Here is a 14,499-nt window from a genome sequence, read left to right as displayed (position 1 = left end):
GGTGGAGCTGTTTGGGCAAGTAAGTGCGGGTCGCGGCTTCTCTGAGGTTTTAGGGCTCCTCCTTTCGGAGCCAGTGGTCGCCTTCGCGGCGGGACGAGAGGCGGTGGCGAGCAGGGCAAGGCCCGGCCCGGCTGTGTAGGCTTCCCTCTTGCGTAAAAGCCCCGCGAGGCGACGGTGGGCGAGGCCCCGGTACGGATTTGGGGCGGGCTGGGGTGTCTGAGGCTGAGGGGCTGGTGGACTGTGAGGAAAGCGGCCCGTCCTCCTTCGTGCTTTTTGAGAGGGACGCGAAGGAGTGGGTTTGCCTCTCTTGCAGGTCGGTGTGGCGTCCTGTCAGCACCGGTAACGTGGCCGGGGCTCCATGTTTTCGCGGTAGGTTACGGTTGCACCCCAGTGCAACTATGTGCCTATTGGCCCTGTCAGCTTGGCAGCACTTACAGCTGTAGGGTACGTGAAGGGCAGCTAAAGCATGGCACCTCCCTGCAAAATACGTAGCTGTAGGTCACTGCTCTCTCTAGCAGCACTATTACTTTGCTGCATAAACAGCAACAGCTCAAGTTATTTAGGTGTAACTGTGGTCCTCCTTAGTTCAGGTCTCTGTTTTAGAAGATGCAGCTGGTTTCAAGTGCTGATGGATGACTGCTTGTCTTACTATAATGTACTGACATGAAAAGACTGTCACTCATGTGGATTAAGGTGCCACTATGGTTATGGTAGAGCAAAACCTTAGTTGAAAGCTATAGAGTTTAATTAATTATCTCCAGTTTTCGCAAATGGGGTGGGATAATGGGGGTTTTAGCAAGGTGGTTTGTCAAGTGCTGATCAGACTCCCTTAAACAAAGGGTGAACTGTTTCTGTCAAGCCTATCCTTCTGTTTTCAAGACCCTAGTTTTCCCAGTTGACTTTATACTGAAACAAACTGTGATGATCAGGGAAATAATCCTTACTACAATATTAAGCAAAAGCATCCAAGAGTCATGCTTATAAAGAAGCATCATGAAGGCTATTCACTGGCATAAGCGCTAGGAATTTTTGTCTTCTAGGTCAGGCAGAACAGTGACACAGAAAACAGCAACCTCAAAAAAACTAGAAGGAGATATTCATGTTCTAGTCTAGACTTGCAGTGGGTGGGGAAAAAAAATGTTTGTTATCTTTAGTGGTTACAACAACAACAACCTTAAAATTTGTGGTTACAACCATATTTACATGTTAGGATAGGATTACTTAAAGCTTGGTGTAATGTTTGTGGAGTATGTGTAATTATTTAGTCTGATACTGTGAAGGAATACATGTCTCCAAATAAGTCTGAAGAATCAAAAGCATTATAGGCATGAAGAGGTGTTTGAAGAGTACCACTGAGTTATCAAACTCTGGATCAATTTGGTAATCACACACACCTATGTTAGGATTTTGAGGGTGGGATTTATTTTCTCTGGCCCCTCATTATTTTGTTTGGTTGTTTTTGTTTTGTTTTTTTAATTGCTATTACTTACCTACCTACAGTCTGTTCTGAAGATTTCTAATCCCTTAGATCAATGAAAAGGTAGATTGGGTTAGCTAGTGTTATATCAGAGGGGAAAAAATACAAGACTTACAAGTTCTTACATGAATGATACATAAGCAATGATTTATTTTTATATTTCCAGCAGGGAAATTCTTACCATTGGCAGGAGGGAGGAAAGAAAATATTTTCATTGAGTTTTGATGTTTAAAATCCTGTTTAATAGAAAATGTTTTGCCATGCCCATCTTTGGAGGTTTTCTATATCAGATTGGTAAAGTTCTGAGAAACCTGATATTACTCGGCTTTTGAGAAGTTAAACTAGATGACTTTCTGAAGTCTCTGCCATCCTGAATTATCAAAAATCCTGTGTATCAAATACAGGTGGAATTTGTTTATATTTACTTTTAAGGAAGTTTTTTGTCTTCTGTTAGCTTTACATAGAGATATTGAAATGATTGTGTATGCCTTGAAAAAATAATTAAAAAAAAACAAACCCCAAAACTGGTGTGCATGTTGTGTGTGTTTTTGTTTAGAACATGGATTCACAGAAGGATGTTCAGCCTCCAAAGCAGCAGCCAATGATTTACATTTGTGGAGGTAAAGACAAGACATCAGTGAATTTTTTTTGCTTATTACTGGAGACTTGGTGTTTTAATAATGAGGAATGCATAATCATTATACTGAAGAGTACATAAATACCAATAGTTGCAGTGTGGATCCTGATGTTCTTTAAAGCTTTCCATGCTGATGGTACCACATATATGTGGTATACACAGATAGTGATGTGGAAGTAATTCACTAGAGCTTGTGTTGCTGTGCAGAGGTCCTGCCTCTCCAGAGGACACTATCTGTAGGTGTCCGCTTGTTGTGCAGATAGTGGACCTTCTATTTAGTGCACCTCGGAGAGGTTTTTGTTTTTTTAAATGCTGTGTGGTCACTCAGCTTTTATTGAAGTGCAGTAGTCAAATTCTCTCTTACCTATAGATGTCAGCAACTTAAAAATTGGTGATTATGAGTTGTCACTTCAGGAATCTCAGAAATATTTTGTCTTTTAAGAAAATAAACTTGGGGCTTTGGAGGCCTGAGCTGAAATTTTCATTACTAGACAGTCTAGATGTATCAAGAGTGGAATGTATTCTGTGCAGTAATAATTTGGTGATTTTTAGCAAGATCCTCTTTGATCTTAATATTAAGTGAAGTTTGCTAATATTTTTTTTCACAGTATCTTGATATCATTTAGCTCTTGACACAAATGCACTACAATTATTTTTTATTATGTTTTGTTTGCCACAAATAGGAATTTGACTATTATGACTTTTGAAAGTTATCTATGCATTAGTAATGCTGGTTTTGTTTATCCACTCCCTTTCTCTTTCTCCATCACATCAGAATGTCATACAGAAAATGAAATAAAGGCAAGAGATCCTATCAGATGCAGAGAATGTGGTTACAGAATAATGTACAAGAAAAGGACAAAAAGATGTATCCTTTTACATAGGTACTAGAATGCATTTGTGAAGCTGTGGATGGAGACAAGGTATGTAAGTGAAACCAAATGGAAGCTTTGACTAATTCTGTAAGAATCCTTCAAGGCCAAAAATCAATACAGCAGAGCAAAGTACTATAGGGAAATCTCTGCAATGTGACTGGGATCTTGTTTTCTTTCCTGGCACTTTCTTTTTTGCCATTTTCCATGCAAAATATAATGAGCTGTGATTGCTGGGTGACGTACTGTGAACGCTTGATATTAGTCAGACTTTTAACAAAGACAATGTGTTCTGGGGTTAATTAAAGATGAGTTTTGAAAAGCTTTTATGTAGTTAGCTGTGACTTTAGATTTAGGCAATCTTTTGTTCCCTCCCCCCTCTTCCTTCTCCCTGATCTTTTTTCAACCACAACACATTTTTTTCCTTTAACTGCACTATTCCAGTGGTAGTTTTTGATGCCCGATGATTTCTGCTGAAGATACAGTGACTTTATGCTGCAGTTTAACCTGATAGCTTTGCTTTATAAATCCATTGGTGTACAAATACACATTGTTATGTTTTAAGATATTGAGATATTAAAGTTTACTGTGATACTAAATTTTTGTCTATACTGTCTTCCAGCAATAGATTTCTAAAGCTGTCCTTTAAATTGTAGTCAGAGTATGTAGTAGTTTAAGTTCAGTGTATTGTATTCTTTTTGAGTTAACCTTGTTTTCATTACTCTCATCTAAACTTTATTTGCATTTTAACTTTGTTAAATGTTTTTTGGACTCCTATGAACTGCATAACTGTGGTTTGAATAAATTCTACTGAAAATAAATAGAAGGTTACACAAGGCTAGGTCTGAAACATGGACTTGGATTTCAAAATAGCAAATCTCGAAGGACTTGAGAGCACCCAATTCAGGCACCCAGCTGTGGAGTAAGTGTCAAAAAAAAAAAAAAATCTCTCAGAAAAAAAGAGAGGAGGAAGGCAAGGTAAGCATTAAGAAGCAATGTATAAACAGAAATGCCCAAAGTGCTTCTTGACTTAGTTGTACTTAAAGAAAGAATTAGGTCTGTGCTGTCAAGATAATTTGTGTAGCATCCCAAAACTAAAATAGCATCTTGTTTTGCTTTTCAGATGACTTCTCAGGGGTATGTACTGAAAAGATCGAAGTGGTGGTTTTGTATTGATGAGCCAAAACTTTTTGCATGTCTAGTTGGAATGTGTGTTAAGTAATACTAAAATATCCTTATCACTAAAGTGTACTACCAAGTACAGCTGGATTGTGCCTGATGCTAATTTAGCCTCAAGTGCTTCCAAATATCAACTTTGATGGTGCTAATGATGCTGTTAATGTTGAGATAATGTGTTCAACTCTTACCGATATAGTAAGGTATCTTCGTTACAAACTGCATGTCCATATACTGGCTCATAAATGAACTACAGGGGGTCGTTTTAGAGGCATAAAAAAAAAATCTGGAGATTTTGTTTTGGACCTGGTTTTGGTTAAGATTTTCTTTGGTATTTGATCTGATCTTAGCTGTTAAGACAGCCTTATTTTTCCTTGGAAGGCAGATACACTCAAGTATAAACAATAGCTGAACAATTGCTATCAGTTTGCTCACCGGATTGGCATGTGTAGGATGCACCTCATGCCTGCACAGCAGAAACAAGGGATCGGCTGTGGACATGACTGCTCAGAAGGCTGAGCTCAAGAGTTTCCCACTGAAGAGAGGGCAGTACCAGTGCTACAAAAGGCCTGGTTGGGAGTAAGGGATGGGTTTGGCTGTACTGCGGGCCGGCCGGGTGTGCGGGCAGGCCGGGTACCTCATTCTGCCAGGGGAATGTGAAGAAGAGCATCTGCTGCCGCCGGGAAGGGCCGCAGGCGTGCTCTAGGAAACGGCGGGGGTTGTAGGGCTAATGGTGTAGGCAGCTGGCGTTGGGAGAGGCACCGGCGGTTCTAAGCTAAATAAAATACAACACTGAAAACAAAGAGGTGATGCTTTATTAAAGCGATACCCCCAAGTGCCCGCCCCGCCGCTCTCAGCCCTGACCGCTCCTCGCTCCCGCCCGGCGGAGGAAGGGGCGCGCACCGCCGCCACAGCCCAGTTGCGCATGCGCGGCGGCCAGTGAGTGGCGGACGTCCCCCGGCTGAGGCGAGGGCCAGGTCGCGTCCGTCTCCCGGAGACGGCGCGGCGCCGGGCAGGTGGGTGTTGCAGTCCGCCGCACGACGCCAGTGTCGCTGCTGGAGCTTGCTGGGGCTCTGTGGGTCCCCGGGGAGGACAGCCTCGTGTCTGCACCGTCGTCCCCGGTTCCCTGCCGCTCGCCCGAGCGCGTCCTGGCCGCCATGCTGTACATAGCAACAGTTGCTAGGCACAGCCTCGGCCGCGCGGCTCCGGCTTTGGTGTGAGGGGAGCCTTTGCTGTGGGATTTTAAGGTAAATTCCTGACTCCGGGGGGTGAAAGTTGTATTGGCGGCGGCCGCGAAGCGGGGCATGGCGCTGCGGCTCCGGGGAGCTGCCCGCAGGCGGCCGGAGGAGAGGAACACGTTTGGCTGCGGCGAAGCCGTGGCCCCGTGCGACCGAGGCCGCCTTGTCACCTCATTACCTGCGAGCTGCGCTGGGCACTCGGGGAGCTCCCTGCTCCTAACATCTGCGGGAATAACGGAAACGGGAGAAAATGCTGCAGTTTTGTGATATGTGCCTCTCTTGCTTTTTACTCTTGCCTAATTATTTCTTGTATTTGTCTGTCTCTCCATGCATGTTGTTTCTTTTCCCGTACTGAAACTGTAAATTCTTGGGGCAGAACCCTGTCTTTATGCAATACCTAATTATGACCAGTTATTACTGAAGTGATACTGTATTGTAAACATTTTTGTGCAACTACAAATTAATATGTGTAATTATGCTAGGCATAAGAACACAATAATTTTAATTGGGTTTATGTCGATACATAGTTGTTATCACGTAGTAACTAGCTGCCCTTATCGTACTTGTTAAACATAACTGATCACTTTAAGCACTATAGAACATGAGGTAAAAACGAATTTCTGCTCCATAGAGCTTGGAATCAAAATAGAAAAAGATGCAAGATAAGCAGATCAAAGGTACAGGGAGACAACAAGTGTCCAATTTGAACGCCTCACTTCATCAGTTACAGACTGGTGCATTAATATAATCAAAGACACAGAAAATGCAGTTAGTGAGGAAAGACAAACAATTGGATTTATTTTGCCTACAGAGAAGGCAAAGGTTATCATTCCATTAGATACACGGAGTTGGTTATCATCTTCCCTCTGAAAAAAGTAGAGGGTCCTGCACCATTTTCTCCTTCATCCCCACCACACTTGCTTAAAATAGGTAACACCATATTGTGTTTAAAGAAAAACAGAGAATGTAGTAGGCAAAAATTGGCAATTTTTCTTTAAGCGGTCTTTCAGGCTTGTTCTGCCTTGCAGAAGCAGTAGAGTTGTACACATTTGGCTCTGTGACTGGTGCCACCACCACAATTTCATGTTTTTTATAATGGGATGGCCTGCATGGCACCTGGCTTGCTGGCATCAAATGGCATTCACCTTTCTCAAGGGAGGAAGAGTGTCTTTGCTCACAAGCTAGTGGGGCTTATTGACAGGGCTTTAAATGAGACTTGAAGAGAGGGGAGGATAATATCAGGCTTACTCATGACAAGCTGTGGGATGGCACACCAGGGTTAGAGGGACAGGGTGCTAGCGAGGCCCCTCAGCCTGTTGCACCAGAGAAGGACCTCAAAGGAAGTAAAGGGTGTTCCTCTAAGAGGATGACACGGCTGACAGCCCAGCTGATCTGCTTCTACACCAATGCATGCAGCATAGGCAACAAGCAGGAGGAGCTGGAAGCCACCATACTGCTAGAAAGCTATGACCTGGATGCCATTACTGAAACTTGGTGGGACGAATTCTATGACTGGAGTGTGGCTATTGAGGGCTACAGACTGTTCAGAAGGGACAGGTGAGGAAGGAAGGGTGGAGGCGTTGCCCTCTACATCAAGAAAGGGATAGAGTGTGAAGAGCTGTCTCTGAAGAATAGCTATGAGCAGGTCAAAAGCTTATGGATCAGAATAAGAGACTGAGGCAACAAAGGGAACCTTGTGGTTGGTGTCTACTACAGGCTGCCTGATCAAAGAGAGTCTATTGATGAAGCCTTCTTACGCCAGCTACAGGAGGCATCACACTCACAGGCTTTCGTCCTGCTGGGGGACTTCAGCCACCCTGACATTTGGTGGAAAAGTAGCATGATGAGCTGTAGGCAATCCAGGAGACTTCTGGAGTGCATGGAGGATAACTTCTTAAGCAGGGTAATAGACAGCCCTACCAGAGGGGATGCCCTACTGGACTTGTTGGTCACCAATGCAAGTGACTTAATTGGTGATGTCAAGATTTGAGGCTGCAGTGATCATGCACTGGTGGAGTTCGCATTCCTGAGGGATATGGGGCAGGTGAAGAGTAAAGTCAGGACCCTGAATTTTAGGAAAGCAAACTTGCAGCTTTTCAGGGAGTTAGTCAATAGGACCTGCTGGGAAACTGCCCTCAGGGACAGGGGAGCAGAACAGAGCTGGCAGGTCTTTAAGGGTGCTTTCCATAGAGCACAAGAGCTCTTGATCCCCAGGTGTAAGAAATCAGGAAAGGAAGGCAAGAGGCCAGCATGGCTGAGTCGAGACTTGCTGGTCAAGCTAAAGGACAAGAAGGAAATGCACAGGCAGTGGAAGCAGGAACAGGTATCCTGGGAAGAGTACAGGGAAGCTGCCTGATTGTGTAGGGGTGAGGTCAAGAAGGCCAAGGCATGGCTGCAGCTGAACTTGGCAAGGGATGCAAAGAATAACATGAAGGGCTTCTGCATGTCAGCCAGAAAAGGAAGGTCAAAGAAAGCGTAACACCCTGATGAGCAAGACTGGCAGACGGGTAACAACAGACGAGGAGAAGACTGAGGTGTTCAACAACTTCTTTGCCTCAGCCTTTACTGGCAGTCTCTCTTCCCACACCTCTCGAGGGGATGGACTGTAAGACAGAGACTGGGGAGCAAAGTCACTCCTGCTGTAAAAGAAGATCAGGCACGAGGCCACCTGAGGAACCTGATCATGCACAGGTCTATGGGACCTGGTGAGCCTGAGAGAACTGGCTGACATAGTTGCCAAGCCACTCTCCATTTGTATCTGAAAAGTCATGGCAGTGAGGTGAAGTCCCTGGAGACTGGAAAAAGGGAAACATTGCACCCACTTTTACAAAGAGTAGTAAAGAGGACCCTGGGAACTACTGACCTGTCAGCCTCACATCTGTGCCTGGGAAGATCATGGAACAGATCCTCCTAGAAGCTCTGGTAAGGCACATAGAGGACAGGGAGGTGATTTGAGACAGCCAGCGTGGCTTCAGCAAGGGCAAGTCCTGCCTGACCAACCTAGTGGCCTTCTATGATGGAGTGACCACAGCAGTGGACCAAGGTCGTCTATCTGGACTTCTGTAAGGCCTTTGACATGGTCCCCCACAACATCCTTCTCTCTAAACTGGCGAGAGATGGATTTGATGGGTGGACTGTTGGGTGGATGAGGAATTGGTTGGATGGTCACATCCAGAGCGTAGTGGTCAACGGCTCAATGTCCAGATGGAGATTGGTGATGACTGGTGTCCCTTAGGAGTCTGTATAGGGACCAGTACTGTTTAATACCTTCATCAATGACATAGTGGGATTGAGTGCACTCTCAGCAAGTTTGCAGATGACACTAAGCTGAGTGGTGTGGTTGACATGCCTGACGGACGGGATGCCATCCAGAGAGACGTGGACAAGCTCTAGGAATGGGCCTGTGTGAACCTCCTAAGGTTCAACAAGGCCAAGTGTAGGGTCCTGCACCTGGGTCAGGGCAACTCCAGGTATCAATACAGGCTGGGGGATGAAGGGATTGAGAGCAGCCCTGCGAGAAGGACTTGCGGGTACTGGTGCATGAAAAGCTGGACGTGAGCTGGCAATGTGCGCTCACAGCCCAGAAGGCCAACCATATCCTGGGCTGCATCCAAAGCAGCGTAGCCAGCAGGTTGAGGGAGGGGATTCTGCCCCTCTACTCCATTTTGGTGAGAACCCACCTGGAGTCCTGCGTCCAGCTCTGGAGCCCTCAGCACAGGAAAGACATGGACCTGTTGGAGTGAGTGCAGAGGAGGGTCACAGAAATGATCAGAGGGATGGAACAGCTCTACTATGAGGAAAGACTGAGAGAGTTGGGGTTGTTCAGCCTGGAGAAGAGAATGCTCTGGGGACACCTTACTGCAGTCTGGGGATAGACTTTTTAACAGGGCCTGTTGCCATCGGACAAGGGGTAATGGTTTTAAACTAAAAGAGGGCAGATTTAGACTAGATAGAAGGAAGAAATGTTTCCCAGTGAGGGTGGTGAAACAGTGGACCAAGTTGCCCAGAGAGGTCGTAGATGCCCCATCCCTGGAAACATTCCAGGTCAGGTTGGATGGGACTCTGAGCAACCTGGTGTTGTTGAAGATGTCCCTGCTCACTGCAGGGGGCTTGCACTAGATGACCTTTAAAGGTCTCTTCCAACCCAAAGTATTCTATGATTCTATATTCTTTTTCCAAAACATATCTCGTATATAACCATACTTCTGTTAGCAAACCTTTATCAAGAAAAGTTTGCATGATCAGGTCTTCAAATTTGAAATTTTTCTTTTGTGGCAATAGGTCTGCTTGCTTCACATAGTACTGCAGATCATGAGCAGTGTGAGTCCTTAAATTAGCATTGCTTCAAAATTCAACTAAGTGCCTACAGAATAACTACATTTTTTCCTTTTAATATTTAGTTATGGGTGATGATTCAGTACCATTCCTGCTGGACCAAGGAACCACTAAAACTTATCAAATACCTATTGGTCACCTGGACTACAAGTTCATTGAAAAATGCACAGATGTTAAACATCTCGAAAAGATTCACAGGGTTTTAAGGTAAACATATTTTCCTAATTTCATAACTAATTATGTTCCTGTTCTGTAAAATTCAAAGGAACCCGTACCTAAATACTATTTGTCTTGAACCTCTTTGTGACTTTCTAATTTAAAAATTAAAATAGAAACACTCATTTTATAAGTGTCCAAATGATAATTCTAGAAATCCAAGTCCTGTTTTAACCATCCAAAAGGTTTGAGTAACTCAGTGCCAGGTTTTTCTCAAATGCTGCCACTGGATTTTGGTTCTGTCATGAAGCCATCTTACCTGACTGTGGTAATTTCAGCCTGTTTAACTTTTGTTGAAAATGACATGAGCTTTTTTTTTTATGGGCACTGTGATAATAATTTTGAACTCTATGTGTGTGTCCATTGGAAAGTGGTTGAAGGTTAACTCACTGGAATTTTCTGATGAAATTGTATTGGGTGATAGTAGAGTCAAGTTGTAACAGGAAAGTCCTCCTCTGCAGTCACTGTGGTGACTACACAGAGACTACAAGTGGGGAGAAATCTGGAGGATCCAGCGCAGTTTAGTTCTTTTTTGTAACTTTTATATCTTTGCATTTTAAAGGTCTGGTGAAGAGGGATGTTATCCTGAACTTACATTGTTTTGTGAAAAGCGTATTGAGCATTTAGATCCAAGGAGCAGAGCTCTGAGAAAAGATAAGCCTGCAGCCACAGCTTCTGACTTCACAGCTGAAGAATGGGAAACAATTAATGGTGAATTGATGGTACAGTATAACTGTAATTTATAATGGTCAGTAATATAATCACTTTGATGTATCAATCTTCCTCTTGTGCCTAAGTAGAATGTAATTGTTTGATTAAATGAGGAAGTGATCAAAGGATTATGTTGATTTTTTTTTATTATTTTTGTGAATTAACATTACTGAATTTTTAATGCCCATTTTAATTCTACAGATCTTTTTTCTGTAGATTACTTTTTATTCAAAAAAGCACAATTGCTCTTTGTCTTAATTGCTTTTCCCCATTAAGAGCAGTGCATTATACAGATAGTTGTTAGGGTCATTGTAGGCTATGAAGTATAGCTGCTCTACTGCTTTAAGGTACAGATATATTATTTATTTATTTTCAGAGCTGGGTGACAGAAATGAATGAAGATTATAAGAAACCACACTTCCCGAGAGCAGACACACTGCATGAAAGACAAGATAATTTGCCTCCTATTCGTTCTTCCAGCAGCTGCCTTCCTAATCAGGTATCTCCACTTTTCTAATGTATGTTAATTATATGTCTGTCTACAACTGGGAAATTTTATATGTACAAACCTCTAGTCATTGAGCCTTTCTTACTAGATGTATTTTGTTAACAAGAAAATAGAAACCTTTATGTTCCTTTGCAAGAGACCAACGCTTAAACAAAAGTGCTTCCTTAGTACTGGCATGTGTCTTGTAATAATGTTTTAATTCTGATCAAGAATTGACTTCTGGAGCAAATCTCCTTAAACACCCTTTTCTGTTCATTGATTCACATTTCCAATTGGTGTTTAAGCATATGAACCAGGTTCCTTTTGGATGAAATTATGCCAGGAGGCTTTTGTTCCATGAGTCCAGACAAGAGCTAATCCAAGATAAATACCCTAAAACACATACAGTGTGGATGTTGGACCCTCTGCACCAACTGTTTCACTCTATAGCCACTTTTATATTGGGTTGCACTGGTGTATATGTAGCCTTTGATTCCCCTTGTTGTATACCTTGAGTTGGTATTCCACCTTTAGCCGTAAAGCATACTTCCTAATTTAGCCATGAAGCATACTTAACAAATCTTCAAAACTACAGCATAAACATTCACCTTTTTTCCTAGGAATTAGTTTCCTCGTATTTTTTTTTTTCTCCATTTATTTATCTGCCTGAAATCTGTTTTGTCTGTGACCAGCTTTTCTTACTAATACTAAATGTAGTGCTATTGGAGAGATTGGGAGAAAAGTAGGTGTGGGATGGGTTTGTTTTGAATTGTCAGGTGTTATCATAGAATAGTTTGTGTTGGAAGGAACCTTTAAAGGTCATCTAGACCAAGCCCCCTGCAATGAGCAGGGACATCTTCAACAACACCAGGTTGCTCAGAGTCCCATCCAACCTGACCTGGAATGTTTCCAGGAATGGGGCATCTACGACCTCTCTGGGCAACCTGGTCCACTGTTTCACCACCCTCACTGGGAAACATTTCTTCCTTCTATCTAGTCTAAATCTGCCCTCTTTTAGTTTAAAACTGTTACCCATTGTCTGATGGCAACAGGCGCTGTTAAAAAGTCTGTCCCCATCTTTCTTAAAAGTCCCCTTTAGGTACTGGAAGGCTGCAATAAGGTCTCCCCGGAGCCTTCTCTTCTCCAGGCTGAACAACCCCAACTCTCTCAGTCTTTCCTCATAGTAGAGCTGTTCCATCCCTCTGATCATTTCTGTGGCTCTCCTCTGCACCCACTCCAACAGGTCTATGTCTTTCCTGTGCTGAGGGCTCCAGAGCTGGACGCAGGACTCCAGGTGGGATCTCACCAGAGCGGAGTAGAGGGGCAGAATCTCCTCCCTCAACCTGCTGGCTACGCTGCTTTGGATGCAGCTCAGGATATGGTTGGCCTTCTGGGCTGTGAGCGCACATTGCCAGCTCACGTCCAGCTTTTCATGCACCAGTACCCGCAAGTCCTTCTCGCAGGGCTGCTCTCAATCCCTTCATCCCCCAGCCTGTATTGATACCTGGAGTTGCCCTGACCCAGGTGCAGGACCCTACACTTGGCCTTGTTGAACCTTAGGAGGTTCACACAGGCCCATTCCTAGAGCTTGTCCACGTCTCTCTGGATGACATCCCGTCTGTCAGGCATGTCAACCACACCACTCAGCTTAGTGTCATCTGCAAACTTGCTGAGAGTGCACTCAATCCCACTATGTCATTGATGAAGGTATTAAACAGTACTGGTCCCTATACGGACCCCTGAGGGACACCAGTCATCACCAATCTCCATCTGGACATTGAACCCTTGACCACCACCTTCTGGATGTGACCATCCAACCAATTCCTCATCCCAGTTGTGGGACCCAATAGTCCACCCATCAAATCCATTTCTCACCAGTTTAGAGAAGGATGTTGTGGGGGACCATGTCAAAGGCCTTACAGAAGTCCAGATAGACGACATAGGTGGCTCTTCCCTTGTCCATTGATGTGGTCACTCCATCATAGAAGGCCACTGGGTTGGTCAGGCAGGAATTGCCCAAAGTCTTGGATCACTTCAGCTTAATTCTACTATTTTCTTTGGAATTCTGGGGCACTGTTATAACAAATCCACTGGTGGACTTTTCTTTTTGGAAGTGAGAAATTTTATGAAAGGATCCTTACAGGTCATGTGATATTTCTTATTAATTGTTAATTTGAGAAATTGTATTGGAATAATTATGTATTAGTAAATGCCTGATTTATATTCCTGTGTTGTCAGAAACTACTCCTTATTGTAAGCTTGTGCTTAGACATCAGACCAAGGCAGCTGGGATAACTAGGGACTCCCCATTATGTGGTATACAAAGAGGCCAGGAATTCCAGTGTAATGCTTTGTAAGTGGTTAGTATTGAGGCTAAGCTGTGCTTTTTTTTTTTTACTTTGTTTCTTTGTTTTTCATTAATCTGTCCTCTTTCACGTTTTGCAATATATGTTCCTCTTGGCTATCCTATTTTGCTGAGATAAGAGTACCACTGTAGCTTTACTCTTGATTTATGTCCTGTATAAGTGTTTCCTACAACAGAAAATAGTAAATAAAATACCATGTGAACTCAGTGCATCCTTATTAGAATATAAGCATAAAATGGTGGAAGGTGGCTTGAAATCTAGGTTATACAGTTTTACTAAAGAGGATGTGTTCTTCACTGAAAGACAAAATATTTACTCATTTTTTTTCTCCTACTTTAAACCATGCAACAGTCTTCAGATCAAGTTTTTACCACTTTTGTTCTCCATACAAGGTTTAGGTACTAGCATTATTACCCAGGAAACCTAGACAGAGCTTTATGCTATATCTGTGGTATATGATTTCCATCCCTTCTGTACAAGCAAACGGCCTCTGAAGTAATTGTAACCTGTGCTGGAAGAGAGAAGGGAGGCCTGAAATTGAGTTTTAGAGTTTAATCTTTTTATGTAGCACTGCAATTATGCCACTGCTAGATCACTACTGAATAAAAATAAGCTGTTTCTATAGTATATGCTATATTTATATGAATTTATGATAATATGAAATCTTAAGAAAATTAGATTAATATACTTAATCAGTTTTTAATTATTTTCTTTCTTGCTGATAAAGCTATGTGTAGTGTTACAGTTTTTAAACATGTTTTGCTAATCAATTAGGACTGTCATTATTTTTTACACTAGCATCACATAATTTTGTAATGTGGTATCAAGTATAAAGTTGGCATGATAAATTTCTCCTCCCTGCTAGAAAGAAATCCACAAACCTTTCCATAATTTCATGTTGTTATTTGGTTGGAGACTGTGTATGTTCATCTGATCTGATGCATAAGAAGTTCAGTATCTTCAATGAAGCCAATTCTGGAAATC

The 14,499-nt window shown here is 43.0% G+C and overlaps 2 protein-coding genes across 2 annotated transcripts in view; both read left to right on the top strand.

The window, feature by feature from the left end:
* Window positions 1-2,036: 2,036 nt before the first annotated feature.
* Window positions 2,037-3,005, top strand: POLR2K (RNA polymerase II, I and III subunit K; the record flags this gene model as incomplete). Its single annotated transcript, XM_082015071.1, has 2 exons — window positions 2,037-2,097; window positions 2,890-3,005. The coding sequence occupies 2 exons, from the start codon at window positions 2,037-2,039 to the stop codon at window positions 3,003-3,005; spliced, it is 177 nt and encodes a 58-aa protein (XP_081871197.1).
* A 6,797-nt stretch (window positions 3,006-9,802) lies between these two features.
* SPAG1 (sperm associated antigen 1) overlaps window positions 9,803-14,499 on the top strand; it is a gene marked incomplete at its 5' end in the record, with an annotated part of 45,190 nt that continues 40,493 nt past the window's right edge. The window contains 3 exons of the mRNA XM_082014751.1: window positions 9,803-9,942; window positions 10,514-10,673; window positions 11,039-11,161. Coding sequence (XP_081870877.1) covers window positions 9,803-9,942; window positions 10,514-10,673; window positions 11,039-11,161 — 423 coding nt within the window. The remainder of the gene's footprint in view (window positions 9,943-10,513; window positions 10,674-11,038; window positions 11,162-14,499) is intronic.

Source organism: Phaethon aethereus (genome assembly GCF_964289735.1).
Source record: "Phaethon aethereus genome assembly, chromosome: 2".
NCBI lineage: Eukaryota > Metazoa > Chordata > Aves > Phaethontiformes > Phaethontidae > Phaethon > Phaethon aethereus.
This window is presented reverse-complemented; position numbering and strand designations above follow the sequence as displayed.